This window comes from Anser anser, assembly GCF_964211835.1.
Source record: "Anser anser genome assembly, chromosome: 1".
Lineage (NCBI taxonomy): Eukaryota > Metazoa > Chordata > Aves > Anseriformes > Anatidae > Anser > Anser anser.
In genome coordinates this window covers 102,245,033-102,266,874 of record NC_139720.1, presented here as the reverse complement: position 1 = coordinate 102,266,874, position 21,842 = coordinate 102,245,033, and the positions used below count along the sequence as shown (strand labels likewise).

The 21,842-nt window shown below is 46.1% G+C and overlaps 3 protein-coding genes across 6 annotated transcripts in view; 2 read left to right on the top strand and 1 right to left on the bottom strand.

Moving 5' to 3' along the window:
* Positions 1–2,118: 2,118 nt before the first annotated feature.
* Positions 2,119–16,033, top strand: LPCAT3 (lysophosphatidylcholine acyltransferase 3). The gene is made up of 13 exons (XM_083798549.1): positions 2,119–2,312; positions 9,598–9,705; positions 9,830–9,936; positions 10,090–10,183; positions 10,297–10,334; positions 11,395–11,573; positions 11,993–12,101; positions 12,959–13,045; positions 13,447–13,613; positions 14,269–14,416; positions 15,136–15,294; positions 15,407–15,533; positions 15,682–16,033. The coding sequence occupies exons 1-12, from the start codon at positions 2,219–2,221 to the stop codon at positions 15,521–15,523; spliced, it is 1,407 nt and encodes a 468-aa protein (XP_083654675.1). The 5' UTR covers positions 2,119–2,218; the 3' UTR covers positions 15,524–15,533; positions 15,682–16,033.
* Positions 16,034–16,192: 159 nt separating this feature from the next.
* On the bottom strand, positions 16,193–18,636 carry EMG1 (EMG1 N1-specific pseudouridine methyltransferase). The gene is made up of 6 exons (XM_083798771.1): positions 18,449–18,636; positions 18,270–18,371; positions 17,628–17,769; positions 17,205–17,263; positions 16,898–17,047; positions 16,193–16,516 (listed from the first exon to the last, which is right to left on the bottom strand). The coding sequence occupies exons 1-6, from the start codon at positions 18,569–18,571 to the stop codon at positions 16,403–16,405; spliced, it is 690 nt and encodes a 229-aa protein (XP_083654897.1). The 5' UTR covers positions 18,572–18,636; the 3' UTR covers positions 16,193–16,402.
* A 68-nt stretch (positions 18,637–18,704) lies between these two features.
* PHB2 (prohibitin 2) overlaps positions 18,705–21,842 on the top strand; it is a gene marked incomplete at its 3' end in the record, with an annotated part of 171,503 nt that continues 168,365 nt past the window's right edge. For all 4 annotated transcript variants that reach the window (XM_083798684.1, XM_083798683.1, XM_083798682.1 and 1 more), the window contains exons 1-5: positions 18,705–18,910; positions 18,988–19,072; positions 19,180–19,259; positions 19,404–19,588; positions 21,262–21,391. In XM_083798684.1, the coding sequence (XP_083654810.1) occupies positions 18,784–18,910; positions 18,988–19,072; positions 19,180–19,259; positions 19,404–19,588; positions 21,262–21,391 (607 nt within the window). In that variant the 5' untranslated portion in view covers positions 18,705–18,783. The remainder of the gene's footprint in view (positions 18,911–18,987; positions 19,073–19,179; positions 19,260–19,403; positions 19,589–21,261; positions 21,392–21,842) is intronic.

The window sequence follows — 21,842 nt, the reverse complement described above, 5'->3', positions numbered from 1 at the left end:
TTCAAACACTAGAGTGATTTCTATTTATTTTACAAAGAGTGGACATCTCAAATAAGTTACTCTGTGCATTAAAGGCATGTTTCATAGGTTTGTTTCCCGAGCTACTTCAGGAACATGAAGGACCTAGACCAGAAGTTTCTCCAGCCCAGCATACAATGCCTTAACGCTCCTTTTGTCTGCAATTGCATGTCAGAGTTGTGGATGGACTGACAGAAAACTTCAGAAGAACACTGGTGGAGAGTGACTGCAGTCCAGAGCCATTTTTGCTGGCTGCAGATGTGGCCTCCAAAACCAGAAGGAGCATCTTGCCCTTCTAAAAGCAGGGGTTTGCATCTGCCGGGAACAAGAGTTCTGTCTGGTCAGGAGATGCAGTCTTGTGTGCAGAAAGCTAAACGCACCGCTGTAAGCCCTACTGGCAAGCCCAGCAGAGTACAAGTGGCCCGAGGAAAGGTAAGGCATGCCACAGAAACAGTGGCATCGTTGGTGCCAACGTTCAGCCCGACCTCCATACCAAGGCCATTGCCACAGTATCTGCAATAACCCTCCGTGTATGATCTCAGTTTTTATGTAAAGGGGATGAAGAGGAGCAAGGAAAAAGAAGGAATGAGGAAAAGGGAAGGATGAGGGGAGGGGAAGAGAGAGATGGGGATTTAAGGATGGAGTTTTAAGGGCTAACATATGGTTATCTTTCCCAGGGATATTCTCCCATTTTCAGCTATATAAAGCTTAAAGACTCTCTGAGGCAGAAGTCATATTTGCATCTTACTGCTTACATGTCGTCAGTGGGTCTTTCTTACATGAATGTTCTCATCACTTTTTAACTCATTCATGGACTTTTAATGACATGAAAATAACAATCCCTTATCGGTCAACAGTACAGTCAAGCAGGATGGAAACTTTAAGAGGTTGTAACTCCAGAAGAAGTGTTAAATCTGTAGGATAATTTAATTTTATAAAACATTGGAGGAACTTTGCTTACGGAGTGGATTCATTCAGCAGCAATGCCAGCAGGCCCCTCTCTCCAATCTGGCTCTCCATTTTCATGAAACTTCTACAAACACAGCAGTTTGAGATGCACATTCCTTGTCAAATACGACCAGGGGTGGGACAGAGTCAGTATGCATCCGTAGACCTCATTGACTTGAGAAACTGGTCCAAAAAACATAAATGTCCAATTAAACAGTCGGTGCTTGGACTTTGCAAAAAGTTTGGCTAACAGTGACCAGTTAGGGTGAACAAATACAGTGGCCTATTTGTAAACTCAAAATTTGCAAACTCAAATAGGCTACCCAGGAGAGTTTCTAAACACCTGCTGGCCCTCCCGACCTGCTGCTCCACACCGTTTGCTGCCTTCAAGGGACTTACGGAAGGCAGGGTCAAGACCTTCCCTTCTTCACACGCTTCCTGACTGCACTGATTACTCTTCGTTTCCATTTTTCTCACATTCTGTCAGCTTCGGAGTCTCGTTGAGGTGTCTTCTCTACCTCTCCAAGGCTGAAGATTTCCCAGTCTCTCTGAGCACCTGTTCCCCTGGTGGGACAGGAACTCTTCAGTCCAACCAAAATTTCCCTTGTGGCAGTTTGAAAGCATTGCTTCTCACTGCGGGCGTCTGGAGAGAGACCCAACGGCTGGCTGCTGAGCTGAGGGGCTACTGGTCGCGGGGATGGCGCCTGGCTCTTCCCCTGACAGGAGACAACGGGCCTGGGCCTGGGCCTGTCACGGCCCCCGTCACGGCCCCCGTCACGGCCCCCGTTCCTGTCACGGCGCCCGCCCCGCCCCCCACCCCCCTCAGGGCCGTTGGTCCCGCGCCGCGCGCCGCGTGCCCGCCAGTAACCCCGCGGCCGCCTCGCCCCGCCCCCTCCCCGCCCTGCTCTCTCCTGTCCCGCCGCAGCCAATGGGGAGGCGCGCTCCGCCCCTCCCGCCCCGCCCCCCCGCGGGCCTGGCCCCGCCCCCTCGGCCTCGCCGTCCAGTCACCGCCTGGCGGGGACGTCCCCCCGTGGCGCCTCCCACCCGCGGGGTAACCTTTGCCTTAGTGAGCGCGGGGCCCCGCCCCGCCGCCGGGGTCCGGCCAATCGCCGCGCGCCTCGGGGGCGGGGCCTGGCGGGGCGCAGCCAATGGGCGGCGAGCGGCTCCCGGGAGCGGTGCGGGGGCCGCGGTGGCTTTGGTGCCGCTGCCGGGTTCCAGGGGCGGCCGGCCGGCGGGGCGGCCGGCGGGGAACATGGCGGCGGGGTCGGGCCGGGGCCTGGCCCAGCTGGCGGAGGCCTTGGGCTCCTCGGAGCAGGCGCTGCGCCTCATCCTCTCCATCCTCATGGGTAAGGGCGGCCGGGCGGGGCCTCCGGGGGGCGCCGGGGCCGGGGCCGGGGCCGGGGGCTGGGGTCGGTCGGAGCCGCACCCGTGTCGGGGCCAGGCCTCCGGCAGGGTGAGCGGAGCCCTGCCGCCCCAGCGGCTGGGGGGGCCGGCGTGGTGCTCCGTGCCCCACCTGCAGGCGGGACGGGTCGCGGAGCACAGCGCGCCTCGCGCTCAGCCGGGCGCGAGCCGCACGTGGAGCGGGCGGGGCGGGGGGTGCGGGGTCGGGGCGCGGGCTGGCGGGCGGTGGGCAGGGCGTTACGGCTCCCAGAGCGTCCGCGCAGGTGTGTGCGTGTGTGTGTGTGTGCGCGTGCACACGCCGTCTGTGTACGCTTCTGGGGATGCCCGTGAAGCTGTTCCAAAAAAAAATAAATAAAATTGATAATTAACGGTATAGGCATCCCGCAGAAAGGCAGGGGGAGCTTTTCTCCGAGCCTCAAAAGTGGATGTGAACCCACGGCAGCTACTGCGTGAGCTGTCCGAGTGAAGCGGTTTTGGCTAACTGAAAGTACACGTTCTAAAAGAAGAGTCATTCCACTTCGTAACTGTGGTCTAGGCCACGCTCGTTTGTGCTTGATTTAAATCGCCGTGTAAATGAACCGAAACATTCTTTACGTCAACGGTAGGTACAACAGACTGAACTCAACTTAGACTTTATTAAAAAAAAAAAAAAGATGTTTGGTTTAACTAAAGGAAACACATATAGGACATGCATATAGGTCAGCGTGAGTTAATGTAGCAGCTTCTCCACATCTGTCTCTGGCACTGTAATTACGGGCTGATTCAATTTACTTGCCTGGCAGAAACCTAAACCAGAAAAAGCAGATAGGTTACTACCGGGCTAGTCCAATTGAACCAAACAAGGGACTAGTCTAACGAGAACAGATGCAGAAAAGGTGTTGGGAAGTGTGTGCGGAGGCAGACGCGCGCTGTAGAGTGATGCGTTTGTAGCATGTGCATTGGGCATGTTCTCAGTTTCTTCTCGCTTTTGCAAGCAGTAAGCTAGAACGTGACATCAGGGGGCTCTGTTTTCTGCGTGGCATCCTACGGGTAGACAAAATCTCTTACTGCTTTGAAACGAACAGCAGTAATTACCATCTTAATGGTAAGAAGAGATGCCCACTGCAGTCAATAGATTGAGCCCAAGATTTGTGGGCATCGTTGGAAATGTTCCATGCGCAGTTGCATCGAGTCTCAGTGAGTCTTTATAATTTGCATTAAAAGTCTTGGGATCAGGAGCTGGGAGCCCCCTCACATCTCTTTTCCCTGCGTACCCAAAACGTTTACCGAACAAGAGGCTAGAGTTGCACGTTTCCCTCTCCTTTCTCCCTACCTCAGTGTCTCATAATTGCATTCAACTGAAGACGTAACTTCAGACAGAAGGCTTAAGGGCATGCAGAACAGCCTAGTCTATGGTTTGGTACTCATGCAAGTCATGTAGGCAGTCAGGCAGAGAGGACTGGCTCCAGCTTTCCCACTTAATGGATAGGTAGTAAAGCATTACACTACTATATTCAGAGTGCCAAGCACCACTCTAGAGCAACGTGAGAGTGAGAAGAGTTCCTGAACCTGTCACGAGCCTTTCTTCTAATGCCAATTTCATTGCAGCTTAGTTTACAGCCCTTTTATTGTGACTTAGGGCTTTAAGCCTCTTAGTAATAAAACTGGCACTGACGACCACTTCATAGGAGGGGGCAAAAATGAAATGCATTTCAAAAAGCTGGAAATTGTGTTAGAACAGGCAAAGCTCTGCTTTTTCTTGACTTCCTCCATTTCAGGTGTGTCCACGGATTCAGGAAGAAAGTTATTTTTATTGCCCGCAGCTAATACTTCGCAGATTTGCAAAGGACTTTGCAACTTCTTACATTCATTTCCAGAGAGCGCTGAATTATCTTTGGAAAAATATTCTGAATGGACTCTCTTGATTCACAATAAGAGTATTCACTTAGGTGTGATCTGAAATAGCCAAAAGATGTCATTTAAAATTTTTTTCCCCCCAATAGGTATAGATTAAAAAAAAAATAAAGACAGGACAGAATGAGAAAGAGGAAGGAGGAGAGGAAGAGCAAAAGAGAACAAAAATTTGGGTAGCCCTAAAGGGCAGGACACTTTCTCAGTAGACAAATGGAGATTGTAGCAGCACATTGCTGAATAAACTACGGGGATTTTAGGCGCCTCTGATTTAAATACAGTATTTTGACTTTTTTACATCGTACATGTTCGAAACAAAGACTAAAACTAGAATGGGGTCCATTATTTAGGCTGTACAGTATCAAAAACAAATTTCAGACTTAGAGTATAAAAACTGTAAAAAAAAAAAAAAAAAAGTACAGTCCCAAAGAATTAAAGGTGCTGGTCTGGCTATTACAACCACACAGCATCTTGCAAGCTACCTGGCACGTTCTGCTGCCTCGTATGGAGGGGGGCCAACGTACTGTTTGCAATCCTGAACCAGAACTGACCTGCCGATCAACCCAGACCTGCCAAGAACAGTACTGAGGAAAGGTTTCCTAATCTACACGCATAGCAGTGACCTGCAGAAATGAAGATTTTTGTACAGGTGCCAGAAATCAGCAGCTTTGCTTGCAAGTGGGTCTAATCTCCTCATCTTCCACCTCTCACCAATTTTGGATGTCTTTTGCCTGCCCTCTGCGTCTTGAAGATTTTTAGGCTCACTGATATTTCTGTGGGTTATTCGTAGTTGATATAACTTATCCCAAATCAAGTCCCCAGCCGGTCGGCCAAACAAGAACCTTACTGAAGGGGAAGCAAACAGCTGGTTTCAACATGTAAGAGCCAGCACCGTCCCATCATGGGTGCTAAAACTTATTCTGTCAGAGCGTACTCTTGTGCTGCCTTTTCAGTTCAGTTTCATTTGAAAGGAATCCTGTTCACATAATTAGTGGTGGTTCTGCTGTGCACGCACTGAAGCACCACAAGTGGACTTCAAAAGTACGCTCCAGTGCGGAATTAAACTACTCATGAAAATGCACTCATTGTTAAACAAGATGTGTGATTTTTGCAGTATTGTAGACAGATAGAGAGAACACCTCTGAAGTCAAAATACTAGGTAAGGCTTACATTTGAACATGCCTTTTTTCCATTGTCACCTTCCTTTTAGTTTTAGCATTCCTGTAAGAAAATGGAGACAATTCATCTGCTAGATTTTAACTCAGTGGAGTTAACTGATCAGCAAAGGGGAAAAATGGAAAAAAAAAGTATCATCTAAAGTCTTGAAGATGAAATGGAGTTAGGACTTGCCATATAGAAAAAGGGAAATAAAAGGAACAGGAAAAAAAATGTTTCTGGTTTTCTTATTGGCAGCTTTATTTCTGGAAAAAAGACAGGCATCTTAATCACATATTCTACAACACAACAAACTTAACAATGCTGCTCTTGCTTACAATTAGTCCTCCTGCCTAATCCAGCCTCCTGATCATTTACTGTGTTTGCTCAATTGTATTTGTAGATAACCTGGATGTTGTGCAGCGATCCATTACTTTCCAAATGCCTGTGGCAAAGAAGCTGTTTCATTCCAGCTCCAGGGTTCTCTTAACCATAGATTGTCCTCTTGTTCCTTTTTATAAATAAAAAAAAAAAAAAAGAGGAATTTATCATCAAAGGCATGCCTTGGCTAACTTGTCACATTTACATCAATTGCTAATTCTCTGCTATAAAAAGCCTATCTGGAGGCAAAAATCAGCTCTGTGTGCAGGCAGCTTTTCAACCTCATGTTGCACAGAAAAGAAGAATTACCTTGGACCAGAAGGTCACCTTCTGTTTTCTCCAGGAGTATTCCAGCTGGTTTCCTGCCTCAGTCATCTCTGCCCGAAAAAGCCGTGAACAATGAATTTGGCAGACTGGGAGCTGGTACTCAGGATCTCTCGACAGCAAGGAGCAGGGATTCTATTCCTGTTGTTTCTGAAGGGCAAAAGAAAAGCCGCGTGGTGTCCTGAAGCTGACATATCTGACAGCAAGCTTTCCACATGGCAGCAGCAACTTCAAAACCTGCTTTCTGGCTTTTTCTGTGCTAATTCATGCTCTTTCAAGGATGCCGTGGTGGGGAGGGAATACTGCCGTTGTGTCAGTGAGAATAGCTAATTATTTAATGGCTGGTTTGGGAGGGCTCCGAAATACACAGACCACAATAGAGTGTCCGTTGATGTTCAGCATCCAGTGCCACGTGCGAATTAAAGTTTGTACCTGCAGCGTGGAACTGGTGCTGTTGTGAAACCCAGAAAATGATCCACATGCAGCAAAGCTGCAAAGTCCAGAGTACCGGCAGGTTGCTCTGGTTATCAGAAGAATGTGGGCTGACCTTGTGACTTTTGACCTGGAACAGCGCCCATGTAGTCCAAGACTGAGCTTTAAGCGTGTAGCTTTCTTGAAACATATATCCTGTGCATATCAGTAGCTCTCCATTTGCAAGGGCCTGTAGTTTTTTTTTTCTTCAGAGCAACATTACTCAAAACCATGATACCATTTCCTACGTGGAGTTAGAGAAGTAAGTGTGACAAGTGAGATAGCTTGTGTTTTGTTCTGTTTGTTCTCTTGTATTAAATAGTGGGAACGCTAGTTGAGGATGAGGAAAAAATGGATAACATTTCTGGCTTTTGGAAATTGGAGGTACGTTATGGTGTTTAATTCTGTCTATAGAAATGGGTGGAGCCCCACAAAAACATTTTTTCTAATGAAAATTGAATATTTAGCCAGATTGCACTGATTTTTGAGAGAAAACATTTTAAAACCATATGTGTCAATGAACTGCAATAAATTGTACTTTGTCTATATTTCTGATGTGATTTTTCTCCCTCTTTGCTCGAAAGGGGAAAACATTTTTCCATGGTAAACTTCAGTATTTTAACTTTCAATCTAAAGCAATGGTAATGCATCTTATTTTTTTTTTTACCACTTGCCATTTTACAAAACAGTGGGCAGTTTTTAATATACTTATTAGACTTCAACTAGTATCTGTCCCAGGAAAACTGAAATGAGGAAAAAGACTCTCTACTTATATGCTTCTGAGTATGAGGCTGACAGGCAATACCTTATCTTTTTTTAATCATGTGATTTGTTCTAGTTGTTTGAATTACTCTTGTATCCCAGAGAGCCTACGTGATGAACTCTTTGATGATTACCTCTTTCCTCCTCAGCTGGCATTCAGGGATCGCGGAGGAGCGTGCCTCTGACTAGTGCTGAAGGGTGAATGCCATGGTGGAGGGGAGTCAGGGCTGGAGCAGGACAAAAATAGCTGGTCACCCTGGCACGTGGGAATAAGGGGTGAAAGAGGTGAGAAAAGAAACAGGTACTAAGAGCAGGAGTCTAAGAAGGCTGAGAATGGAAGGAACTGGGGAAATAGGCAAGTGGAGGGGGGGGAAAAAAAGACAAGGCTGTATGAAAAGCATGAGGGGAGCAGGAAGGGAAAAGGAAGCTTTGGGTAAGGCATGGGAATTTGGAGCTGTTTTTGCAGAAGGGAAGAGCAAGACTGAATGAGCATCCAGGAGCAAGGTTGCCAGGGTCTGTGGGCAAAGAGTTGTGGAATGTGGAGACTGGACAGTTATTCAGCCCGATAAAGAGTCTGCAGAGTGGAAACTGGTGCAGGACACAAAAGGAGGAAGGAACAGAAACAAGGAGGAAAGGAAGACTGAAAGAGAGACGGCAAGAGGCTGAGGAAATGGGGAAAAGCAGTTTAGTTTCAAGAAGAAACAGGTATACATTTGGGCTCGGTAGAGCATGCTGCCTTCTGGGATCTAGAAAGGAGCCCAAAAGTCCCAAACGCTGTAATTCCCTCCCAGCGGATTTGGGGGAGAAGGGAAGGACCATAAAATGTCTGTAGTTACCACCTGCCAGCACATTAGCACTGACAGACTGCAATACACATACCTGACTTAACGTGACAGAGTTTCTCTTTTCCTCTTATAGTAATGACTAGTTTTGGCCTTGCCTATTGGAAAGCTTCCATCCATCAAACACTGCTCAGCAAAGTCTGCATTTCATCACCTGTTATTATTGCTGCATATAAAACAGGACTACCTACTGCTACTATTACCCCACTAGTTCAGGTAGCAGACAGCTGTCCACTGCTACAGACTTCAGCTGGGCTAATAAGCCCTGTGGGTGCCAGTATTGTGCAAGGTCACTCCTTTTATTTTTTTGGTAGGATAGATTTTGTTTTGTTGAACACAAGCTTGCAAAGTAAAGCAGTCCTACGCCATGAAATGCCAGGATTAAGGTTGCCTCTGCTATTCCAACTCAGCTCCTTTACACATACGCCTCTAGAAACACTAATTGCATGAATAGATTTCAGATACTTATGAGATGGACAACACTTGCTGTATCAATACGTATTAAAACATAATATACTTATTGTCTAATATGTGGCAATGCTTATTGCATGCTTCATGAACCTCACCTAAACCCTTAAGACAACAGAATTTAATTTACTTATGAGATTCTGTGGGGCACTTCTCACAATACTACCAGAGTGCTTCACAAATGTTTTCTTCTCTCTGGAGCCACAGATGAATAATCCGTAGGCATTCCTAAACTGGGTCAGGATCTAACGTGCAGAAAATGCAAGGAAAAAAAACTCCTTCCACTTTGCTGCTCACTATGAAATGCTTCTGTTTTTTTCAAAGTGCTACATGCATAGTCCCAGTGGATTTTAGTTACAGCTTTGTGTGCCTAGTACTTAACAAATCAGATGCAAATCTAAAGTTGGAGAGTCAGAAAAGAAAGAATATACTACTGGAGGTCACTTGGGGAACGCTGGGATTAAAGTTACTCAGCTCATTGAGGGGGAGCAGGGGTTGAATTTTGCAGGACAGTGTAATGTTCTAAACTATAAAATTTCCTTTTTTTTTAATCTGTCTTCTTACTATAGTCACTGTGAATTTGGAAATGAGTCAGAGTAGTCCACTGAAGTCTGATTCATGTATTTCAGCATTACCCATCCTCATGTATTCACTAATCCTGGAATTTCTTACACTCCAACATCAACTGTGATATAATAATGTTCCTGTTAAAGTATTCTGTATATCTTACTTACAGAGTAAGTCATCTGGCATTTATCCCCTGAGATGGAAATAAAGTATCAGGAATGTATACTGTGACCTGTGTTGATGATGTATCTATGTAAAGTACATGTTCCTAATAATATGTTCAGCAAAGTTATAATCTGGACCCTTACAAACATTGCTGCTTGTCTACGCTAACTTACAACTCTTCCATCTTTTTCCCCCTTCTCCTCAGGGTATCCTTTTGCCTTGTTCCAGCGCTATTTCCTCTTCCAGAAGGAGACCTACCTCATTCATCTCTACAATGCGTTGACAGGACTCTCAATTGCGTACTTCAATTTTGGTAAGATGAGCTTGGGAAGAGGGAGCTACCTGTCCCAGGGCTGGCTGCAGTCTGGGAGGACTTGTAATGGGAAAATGTCGTTTCTGCCTCATCCCTCTCACTCGCTTTCTCTCTCTCCCCACAGGGATGCAGTTCTTTCATTCCCTGCTGTGTGTTCTAATCCAGTTCCTCATCCTGAGACTTATGGGCCGCACAATCACTGCTGTCTTCACCACGTTCCTCTTTCAGATGGTAAAATTCCCTTTCTTACTGCATCAGTCTGTAGAAAAGAGCCCTCTATTCAGTTTTGCGCTTCCCAGTAGTGAATGTGGGCGGAAGAGTGGAGACAGATAAAAAACAGCTGGAGGAATTAGTTTAAGTAACACAAACAATGGTTTCTTTCAGACATACCTTATGGCTGGATATTACTTCACAGCCACAGAACATTATGACATCAAGTGGACAATGCCACACTGTGTCTTGACTCTCAAATTGATTGGTGAGTTGATACCTCCTTCCTATCTTTTGGACTGTGCAAGCCGTGGCTCAGGTAAAAGAGGGCTGCTTGCTCAGTCCATCGTAGGTCTTCAAATGGTTGTTTCTTGCCTCCAGGTCTGGCCATTGATTATTATGATGGAGGAAAAGATCTGGTGAGTAAAACACCACTTCTCCTTCACTCCTCCTTCCTTCTTCTTTGCTGTTCCAGTGGTGCAGAGGTCAGAAAATCAAGTTTAAAGGATATAAGTTATTAAGCTGCATCCATTGTTTGGTAAAAGCCATAGCTGAGAGGGAGAGCATCTGTGAGTATCTGAGGGCACTGAATTCTAGAGTGGAAAGAGATAATTTGGAACAGAAGGAGTAGTGATTACAGATGGACAAAAGTTGCTTCAGCACTGAATTGTGTCAGAATATTATTCTGCCCCCTTCCAAATTCCCCACCATCTCCTCCTTCCGTATCTCTTGCTTTAGATCCCTGATCCCTAGTGCTCTGTCTTGTGGGTGGTATTCCTTTAACTTGCAGAGCATCAGCAATAGTTTTCAGTTTCCATCGTCCTTTCTTTTGTTTAGTCATGTCACATCCTTGTGGATGGTTGCGCTTTACTATTTGTTAGGACCCTGTTGTTAGGGCAGATGAAATGGTGAGAGAAGTCACACAGTACAAGGTGTGGGAAAGGAGAGAACACTTGTTACGGTTTCCCAATCCTACTTCAAGTATCTGTGCTCCCCACCTTCTGTTTGGAGTCTGACCCAATGTTCAGCATCCATGCAGTCACTGCTGACTGCAGGAAAAAAAGGCTCATCTGAAAATCTCCTAAACTGAATTTTCAAATATTTATTGGCAATGAATTCTTGCATCAAGAGGTAGGAACTGTAGGACGGTAAGGTCTTGGTACATGCCATTTCAATAAGGGAAGGGAAGAGGGTCAGATACAGCATTTTTATTGTCTGCTGTGCTGGTGGGGATGCATGTTAATAGATCTCTTCCTTGTTTTGAGCTTTTAGGGGAATAAAGATGTGTGCAACTGGTCTCAACTATTGGACCTTCTTGGTAATTAGAGGGGGCTGAGAACAGAGAGGGGTGGGAAGAGGAATGAACAATGAAGTACAAAGCCATATACGTGGGGAGTAAGAACTTATGCTGAGAACATAACATCCAAAGCTAGTATGAGATCCCCTAGGATGATGTTAATGCCACTCCCTTTGGTGCAGGAGTTCCTGACCCCTGAGCAGCGGCGATTTGCTGTCCGGGGAGTTCCTACCTTGTTGGAAGTCTCAGGATTCTCCTATTTCTATGGTGCCTTCATGGTGGGACCTCAGTTCTCCATGACAGACTATCAGAAACTGGCAAGGGGTGAGATGACTGACGTTCAAGGCCAGAGACCCAATAGGTAATGAGAGCCACTTAGTCCCTCGCTTTCCTAAGATCCCGGAACGCTGAATCCTCCATGTGCTCCCTGCAGCAGAGTGCCTTCTTATCTGGACACTGAAGTACTGTGACCAAAACTGACTTATAAGAGAATGCAGTCATTCAAAAGTTCCTCATAAACTCTGCATAATGTCCTAGCATTGTTCCAGCATGTTCTAGCATGTATGTCAACAACCATTTGACATGTTTAGTACAGACTCAGCCCTGACCTGGCAACATTAGCATCCCATCTTACAAACGGAGGCATCTGCTGCAGTGGAATATGGTGACTCCCTATCACTGTCTCCCCAAACTCCTCATCTCCACTTCTGTTATTCAAATTATGAGTTTGAAGGTCTCTTTCCAGGGCTTTTCTTTGACCTTCATGTTTTTCTTTCTCAGTTTTGTACCTGCTCTCAAGCGCCTCAGTTTGGGTCTCTTCTTTCTAGTGACCTATACTTTGTCAAGCCCGTACATCTCTGATGAATACCTCATCTCAGATGATTACATGGTATGTATATATTTGACAGTTCTGGCATGTGGAAGGATTCTGCTTCTTTTGGAGGGCACTAAAAAGTAGAGGAAGGAAATTTATTTTTTTTTTTAGGTTTGCCTCAATTTAAAAAGGAGATAAGCCAGCAACTAGTGATATGCCTTCCCACAACTGATTTGGCTTTGTTGCCTGTCCTATGAATTCAGTTTGATGCAGAACAGGAATGTGTTATGCTGAACTGAACCAAATGAAAGCTTTTACAAATAGAAAATTCATCTTAGATGTTACAGTTGTTTTTGGAATTGTAACATACATATTTTGTGGCTTTTTAATAACCATTTGTGTAACAATTGCATGCAAAGAACTCTGGCAGAGTAACTTGCAAGGCATTTTAAAAATTGAAGGTGGAGGTTCATCTTGTGGACTTTGTAATGCAAGCTATCCTTGAGCACAGATCAGCTTTAAAAGAACAACTAGATTTGTTTTTCTCAACAGTGTTATTTTGCAGCAGCACATTCTGCAGATTGACTTATTTGAATTAGAAACTTACCAAAATCTTTGAGGTTCTTTGAAAACTAACAAACAGTTCCTGCCTGCAGATTATCCGTGTTTTCTCTGTCAGTATGAATAAATGAGGGTATCAATGCCAGCAATGATTATGCTAATCCCAGAGTATTCCCAAAGTATTTATTTCAGTACAGCCAAATACTATCAAAGGAGATAAAATCATGTATGAATCCACACCATCCAGTAGCCTGGCAGACCAGTCGTTATAGTAGTCTCAACATATAGATCAGGTTAAAAACAGTGTTGAGATCTCATCTACTCTTACTATAGCCAGTAAACTCACTTTTGTTTCACTCTTATTCCTGCAGGAGAAGCCTTTCTGGTTCCGTTGTGGCTACATATTGATCTGGGGAAAAATTATACTCTACAAATACGTAACCTGCTGGCTTGTTACGGTGAGTCAAGTCTTTCCAGAAATAAGACAAATGAACAGATGTAGCGTCTTTGAAGCCTACATGGTATGGTCTTGGACTTAGCAATAAATTGAAGTAATTCAAATATCTAGAGATCAGTGCAGATCCCAGAATCACAGAATGATTTTGGTTGGAAGGGACCTTTAAATGCCATCTAGTTTCAAAGCCCCTGCAATGCACAGGGACATCTTTCAATAGATCAAGTTGCTTACATCAGAGTAGTTGCTGTAAGTTAGCAACTTACGGCAGGCATCAGGCTTTTAAGCCATTTTCTCCATCTGCAGTGGCACTCTCCACTAAGCACAGAGTCAGAACTTCCCCAGCTCTGCCTTTCTGAAAAAAAAAAAATTCTCTTCATCTTTCTTCTGTGTCTTTTTCTGTAGGAAGGTGTCTGCATCCTTGTGGGCCTGGGGTACAATGGCAAGGACCAGAATGGAAAGCCTATGTGGGATGCCTGTGCCAACATGAAGGTCTGGCTGTATGAGACAACACCTTTGTTCACAGGGACCATTGCTTCTTTCAACATCAACACCAACGCTTGGGTGGCCCGGTGAGCAGGAGAAACTTCTGCTTCTGTAATGTCAGTAATGTCTGTGTCAAGAGAACCAAGATCCTAGGCTGAGAAGGGAGTACTAGATGCTGTTTGTCAGTTCTTACACTCTTCCTTCCACGTTTTGCTACTGGCTGCTGTCCTGTTTGAAACAGGTTACTGTGTTGGATAGATTTTTTTGATCCAATCCAAAAGGGATCCAATCCTTAATATAGGCAAGAAGATGAAGATGGTAGAAGCAGGAGGACAGAGTTTAGAATGGAACTACAGTGAGACCCTTGGCCTGCTTGGTCAAACAGCTACAGAACTGTATCAGCTGCTACAGCAGTTCTGTAGCTCTTTCACGTCTCTTGACATGCAATGACTCAAATGGGTTTTGGTTCAGACCTTGCTGGGACACACAACTGAATTGTAAAATACATTTAACTTCTGTGAGTGTTGTCAGAAGAACCACCTCTTCCCATTAGCTGTAATTTCTTTAAGACAAGGGCTGAAGTATATTTTGCCCTGATAAGAGGAGCTGTCTTGCTGTTTCTGTCACCACAGGGATATATGCAAAGGCCTATGGGCCCCTGGGCCTTGCATCTCTGACATGCTGAGGGAAGGGCAGACAATAAACTAGAAGCACTCTCGGTTTGTTTCTTCTCTGCCCTAGCTACATCTTCAAGCGTCTGAAGTTCCTGGGGAACAAACTGCTGTCACAGGCACTGGCCCTGTTCTTCCTGGCCATTTGGCACGGACTGCACTCTGGCTACCTGGTGTGCTTCCAAATGGAGTTGCTTATAGTCATCGTTGAAAGACAGGTGCGCTTCGTCTGACCTACCAGAATGGGGTCACCTGCGTTAGCCTTTTCCCTCGAGTCTGGAATCTACCCCACTGAAGGCTTTAATATCTGATCACTTTGAAATTGGTGTTCACACGCAGTACTGTTTGGTTCGTGAGGGTTCAGTAGGTTGCTGGCTTCTGTATGGGCAAGTCATAAGTTTCCTGTCAGCTTCTACGGTAAAAGTGGAGAAGTTGGCATATGAGTAGAGGGCAACTGCAGTGCTTGGCAGCTGGGAAGGCTGGAAGACAAGCACATGAGCCAAATACATCCACTAAATCTCCCACTAGTGAGACAACAATATTCTATATTTAAGTTCTTTTCATAGAATATCCGAGTTGGAAGGGACCCACAAGGATCACTGAGTCCAACTCCCAGGTCCCCAAAGGACCACCCACTAACATCAGACCATGGGTCCGAGAGCGTTGTGCAAACGCTTCTTGAACTCCATGAGGCTCAGTACCATGACCTTAGGGAGCCTGTTCCAGTGCCCAACCACCCTCTCAGCAAAGAACCTGTTCTTGATATCCAGCCTTTTTTCTGATTAAAGCTTCAAGCAGGTTACTACTTAATTACTTTTTTAGACTGACTGTTCACTAAGATTAATTTAACACAGCTAGATGGATGCTTTGGCTGCAGAGCACACACACACCCATAGGACATCCAACTGAGGAAAAGTTTTTTTTTTTTTTAAATTAGGTCATCAACCTCGTTCGGGACAGCCCTCCCTTAAGCACTTTGGCCTCCATCACTGCCTTGCAGCCTATTTTCTACGTGCTACAACAGGCTAACCACTGGATGTTTATGGGTTACTCTCTGGTGCCATTTTGCCTTTTCACGTGGGACAAATGGATGAAGGTATTTACTAGCCCTAAACAGACAATACATACGACCACCCTGTTTTCCTTGCTTTTCTTATTCTTAGTTCAACTCTGCTTGCTGATTCTTAACCGTGCCTCTCTCTTTACAGGTGTACAGGTCTATTTATTTCCTTGGCCACGTGTTGTTCTTCACCTTATTATTGGTGTTGCCTTATATTCGCAAATTAATTGTGCCACGAAAAGAAAAGCTAAAAAAAGCAGAGTAACAGCCAAAAGGTAAGGCTATTTTATGTTTAGGGACAAAACATAAGAATCCCACACTTAGACTAGGAGGTGAAGTGGAGCAGCAGTGTTACAGCCCAAGGTGAAACGGGAATGGAAAAACAAATGAAACAAGTCTAACAGCTCTTTTTTTTCCCCTCAGATTGTACCACCTGTGCATTTGTAGGAGTTAATTTAACACTCCAGAAGCAAAGCATCACCTGCCAAGTTTGCTGTGTTGAAGTATAACTTTTTTCAACGTGAGGAGGGGGAAAGAGAAAGCACAGGGTCGGAGACCCAAAAGGAGGGGAATGGAGTCGGTCTCGTTCCAGAACCTCCAACTTCTGTCTGTTGCCTTATCTCTCTGCCGCCCTCCAGTGGACACTCTTGTCTCCCTGCTGATATCAGATGATTGTAAGACACTCAACGCAGGCACTATGTTGGAATGGAGCCACCTTCTGACTTTTCTACGTTTGTCATCCAAGATAAAAGTTGCTCCTGTTCTTTTTTTCAAATCCGCTTCAGCTCCTTTCCTCTTGGGTACATCAGTGCGGGAGTTAAAAACTGTCACACGCTGCAGAGCAAGAGCTGCAGTTCCATGAGGAATTTGGGCTGGGCCCCGCTGTAGGCAAATCCAGCCTATTTATGAAACATGAAGTACAGTACACAAACACTCTTATCAAAAGTTACCTTTAATAGGAAAACGGGTTGCTAGGGCAGTCAATTTAAAGTCATGTTGTTCCAGAAGCTGCAAGGACAAAATTGAAGCCTTTTCCCATCCAGGAGTCCAAAGCTGCACCAGGCCAACACAGAAGTGAAAAAGCTTCTCCAAAAGCTGGAGTCACTGTATAGTAGTCCACCATGACAGCAGCAGAGGCAGAAGCTCATACCACTCCCCAGACTTCCTCAAAGGCAGTAGTAATTTTAGCACATGTCAAGGCAGCAGAGAGAGGATAGTTGCTGATAGAAATCATCTTTTCTGTATAGTCAACATTGACCTGGGAGAAGAGAAAATAGGAAAGTACATATTTATCTGTATATCAAACCACATCTTATCACTTAGTCCCATCTACTTCCATTGCTCAGAGAGGCACACCATTGCTCCTACATGCCTGTGCTTCATCCAGGACTTGACATAGCCACAATAAAGCACAGCAGGACAACTGCTTGCCCTCACTATTTCCCCTCTCTCCACAGGTAGCAAAGTCACAAGTGTTAAAAGAGTTGGACAATTTCTTGCCAAGCCTACCTCAAAAAAGGGGCTAGGGGAGGGAAAAAAACACCCAAACAGAAAATAGAGTAGGAAAAACACTCAGAGTAACACTGAAATCTATTGTAACAGATTTTTCCAAACCCAAGTAAAGAATACACGCACGTACCGAACCATGGGCAAAAGCTCCCACAACAATAGTTACTGGCTCTGCTGTAGGAACCAGTTCACGCAGGTCTGTCACATTTGGAACTGCGAAAGAGGTACCTATCTTCATACAGCCCACAGGGAGATGGTCATTGATTGGATTTTTAATCACCTAGAGAAGACAAAAGTTCACGAGTGTAAAGGTGAGAGACCCTATCACCTATTTAAGTTCACTGTATAAGCAATGCACTTACATTACAGCAAATACATTACTAGCTGCAAAGAAGCAACACTGCACCATTACCCATAAACAGTCAAGGAGCGTTTACCTTCAACAGCTTCTGAGGCCCATCAGCTGCTCGGACACTGAGCTTATGCAGCAACTGAACTGACAAGAGAAGAACATTCATTTAGCAACCTGTTCTCTTGCTGGAAGAATCCTATACTCCACCTAGTGATGACAGCTAGAGAAGTAGTTCCCTGTGTCTTCTAAAGTAGTCCAAACTGATCAGGGAGTTACTTTGCCAGTAACAGTCTCATGGAGACAACTCCCCACTGTGCTAGAGAACACATACTTGAAATACGCATCTAGAAACTCATAAAAAGATGTTTTCTTCCTTTTCCTCTCATTTTTCCATTTTTCAAGTCATTGCTTTTTTTTTTTTTTGACTCTTCACAAAGTTTTCTCCATTCCATTTCCTAACCACCTTCCTGCATTATTTTGTGGCTGACGGAAAGCTTGAATCACTTACCCATAAGACCGCAAAACCGATCAAAAGTTCTTGGGATCCTGGTCTGAGGATTGACCTCAATTAAGACATTCTTCTGGGTATGGATGTAAACCTGCAGAAGTCCAGCCCGATTTAGGGGGCTATCCATGAGCATCAGGAGACTCTGAAAAAAATAAATAAATAAAAGGGCAGTAGTTGAATTAGAGAAAGTGCAAGAAAGGAATCTTGGAAAAAGTTTAAGTTCAGAATCCATAAACGTAGAAGTGCACAATACTGAGGCAGGGAAGATACTGTCTAGCTATACAAATTACTGCTGTAAAAAAATAATTCCACACACAGAATCATCTAGGTTGGAAGAGACCTCCAAGATCACCTAGTCCAACCTCTCCAACCTCTGACTTAACGCTAACAAGACCTCCACCAAACCATATCGCTAAGCTCTAAATCTGAACGTCTTTTAACGACCTCCAGGGATGGTGACTGAACCACAGAGACTTACAGAAGTTATTAAACGTAAGCAGAGCGAGTAAGGCCAAATTCACTTCTCCTACGAGCCCACAAACCGCCCCCCCCAGGCTGCAGGGAGCACCTCCCCAGACATCTTGCTGCACACAGCCCAGGCGGACACGCAGCAGGACCGAGGCCCCCCCAACCCCTCAGTACCTGGTGGGTGATGTCGGGCCGCACCTGCCCGGGGTCCCGGCCGCTCCGCAGCAGCATCGCCTTGTGCTTGTCGCAGTTGAGGAGCTCGAACGTCTTCCCCACCTGCGGGGAGGCAAAGCACAGACACATGCACCGGGCGCTCGGGGCACGGCGGGACGGCGCACGGCCCCCGCCCTCACCTTCACGGTCTCCAGGCTCGCCCCCTCCAGCACCACCAACAGCCGCCGCTGCCCCCGAGCCCGCTTGGCCGCCGGCGGAGCCTCCTCGGCCGCCTCCCCGCGTGTCCCGCCGGGCGCCGCCATTTTGTGGCCGCCGCCCGGCGCCGCGCCGCCAGCAGCCCCGCCCCGCCCCGCCGCCCTCAGGCCCCGCCCCGGGGCCCGCGCTGCCAAGATGGCGCCCGGAAGCGCCGCCGCTATCCCCCTCCGGCCCGGCCCGGTTCCGGAGGGGCGGGCGGGGGCGGCGCTCGGCGGCGGCACCTTCCGCTGTCCTTCCCGGCGGGGCGCGCGGCGCGGCCATGGCGCAGAACCTGAAGGACCTGGCGGGGCGGCTGCCGGCCGGGCCGCGCGGCGTCGGCACCGCCCTCAAGCTGCTGCTGGGCGCGGGCGCCCTGGCGTACGGCGTCCGCGAGTCCGTCTTCATCGGTGAGTGCCCGCCGGGCCGCTGAGCCCCTGAGCCCCGGCCCGCGCCGCGCTGACCGCGCTGCTCCTTCTCCCCGCAGTGGAAGGCGGGCAGCGGGCCATCTTCTTCAACCGCATCGGCGGCGTGCAGCAGGACACCATCCTGGCCGAGGGGCTGCACTTCAGGTAGGGCACGGCTCCCCCCCCACACACACACCCCGCGCCGAGCTCCCCCCGCGGGCACGGCCCCTCGCGGCCCGGCCCGCCTAACGGGGCGCCCCCGCACCTCGCAGGATCCCCTGGTTCCAGTACCCCATCATCTACGACATCCGGGCCCGGCCGCGCAAAATTTCCTCGCCCACCGGCTCCAAAGGTAAGAACGGCTCCGTGGGGCAGACCACGAGGCCCTGGCGGCACCCAAGTGGCACCAAGTGGCACCCAAGTGCCGCCAGGGAGGGAGCAGGCAGCCGGCTGGCACGCCAGCCCCGCTCACGTCTTTTATCTTTCCCCTCCACAGACCTGCAGATGGTGAACATCTCGCTGCGCGTCCTCACCCGCCCCAACGCCGCGGAGCTGCCCAGCATGTACCAGCGCCTGGGCCTGGACTACGAGGAGCGAGTCCTGCCCTCCATCGTTAACGAAGTGCTCAAGAGCGTGGTAGCCAAGTTTAACGCTTCGCAGCTCATCACTCAGAGAGCTCAGGTGACTCTTCCCGAGCAGGCCTTTACCCGCATTATAAAAGGATATTTAAACCGTGCATGCAGGGAATGTTATAGCAGGTGAAGAATAAACACATTAGGTTGGTAGCAAATGCACCTAAAAGGGAATGGACATTAATCTGTATACTGATTACAGTTCAATTCTGGTACAAACACTGAGGCTGTACCACCAGCCTCAGCAAAGAAAATTATATTCATGATATATAGAGTGCAAAACTGCACCATAATGTAATACTGGGGGGAGAGAGAGCTGACTTACATTGTGGTACGTGTGTAACAGTAAAATTGGCTTTAAAAAAAATGACCTCGTCCTTCACGGGTATCACAGAAGAGCTGTCAGAGCAAATCAAACGCTTTAAAAGGATCTGAAAAGAGAAATGGATGAACAGTTAAAAGAGTTGTCAACGTTCAGTGATAGATGCTACAGGAGAGTGAAAAATATTTCTGTTTAGAAAAAAACGGAGGGTAATCGGGGGGGAGGGTGTGCAAAACTATAGAAATAATTCATTTTTAAAAGCCCATACCTGAAAGTTTATGTTCTGGTAATTTGATTGCTAGGGATTCTGAGAATATCTGTCACCTATTCCGGATGAGGGAAAGAGAAGTTGCCGATCTTTTAAAAGGCTTTAGAGGAGATCCTACGTGAGACTGCTAAAGAGGATAAGTTGGCAGAAAGATGAAACAAACCACCTCTTAACTTGTTTCAGATCCACGACAAAAAAAAAGCAAAGAATAGAGATGAGTGTCTAGATTTTTTTGTGAGAATTCATCCTTAACTTCAGGGGTTTGTCCTCTGCCATGTGCTCTGCATTGAGGAAACGATTTAATTTTTTACGTCTTGTATAAGGAGAATTAGTGGAAAGGGAGGACATAATAAAAAAAAAAAAAAAAACAGTGTTTGCAAATGATTTAGACGTTGTGAAGTGAAGCAGAGAATAGGTGTCTCTGAAACTTCAGAACAAACTAAATCAAATTTCATTCTTGTCATGTTCCCAGCATTACTGTAAAGTGATACGTATGAAAGTAGTTTATAATCAGAAGAAAATGAAGTGACTTTACATAGTTACGTGCTTGCAGTTCACTCAGTAAAGGGTTCTGTTGTCATTTTAGAATTTTGCTTAGAAATAGCTGCAATAAAAATAAGAGCAAATACTAGATGAGTCAAAGGTAAGATACCATAGCAATAACTATTATTTAAATCATTATTTCGTGCAGGATTTATCAGCCTATCTGAAAATCTAAGGAGATAGTCAAATTCCAAACAGTGGAAAATTCAAGATGGAGAAGGAAATACTTATTGCCAAAACATGGATGAGAACATGGAACTACACAGCATAGGATTTGAAAACAAAAGAAAAAAAAACACTTTCAAGGTTTTTTTCCCCAATATTAATTGTATAGTATGGTTAAATAATAATTACAAATAAGCTGTGATTTGGCTTTGAAAGTGTTATAGCTGTGAGTGCGCATGAGTTATTTAGAGGTGACAGATTCATAGAACAGGTGTTAATGTCCATGTTTCAAGCTTTGTTTTAGGGAGTGTCTCCCAGGTGCAGTGTGAATGAACTGCAAAGAGCAGTTGTGCTTCAGTTTTATAGTGCACTGGAAGGGAGAAACAGCCTGTGTGGTACTCCTTTTGCTATACTTGTGTTTCAGGTGTCTCTGCTCATTAGGCGAGAACTGACGGAGAGAGCCAAGGATTTCAGCCTCATCCTTGATGATGTGGCTATCACAGAGTTGAGTTTCAGTCGTGAATACACAGCGGCTGTGGAAGCTAAGCAAGTGGGTGAGTTCGATTTACGCCTGGAAAGGGTGGGTTGCTTTCGCCTTTGTATTGAGTTTTTAAACAAGGTAGCAGATCTGAGTTAGCATGTCACTGCTCTTGCATTGATACAACTACAGCATTGCAAATCTCAGCTTCCTTAGTAATGCAGCTAACTAGGTTATTTCAGCGGTATTATCAGAAAACTTTGGGCTATAGCTCACGTAATAGATCATTGATGGGACTGTGTTCCCAAAGCTGTAGGATTCCTTTTCACAGTGAGAACACCCTTTGCGCTATGGGGATTATGTTTAGAGGGTCTGGTTGCTGTTGGTTTTACTTAAAAAAAAAAAGAAAAAAAAAAAAAGTGTGTTTGTATGTATATACACACATTTCTTACTTGTGAATATAGTCCTAGAATGCTATCAGTTCTTTCGGAAGCATGAGCTCCCCAGGCCTCAGATACAGAACCCTC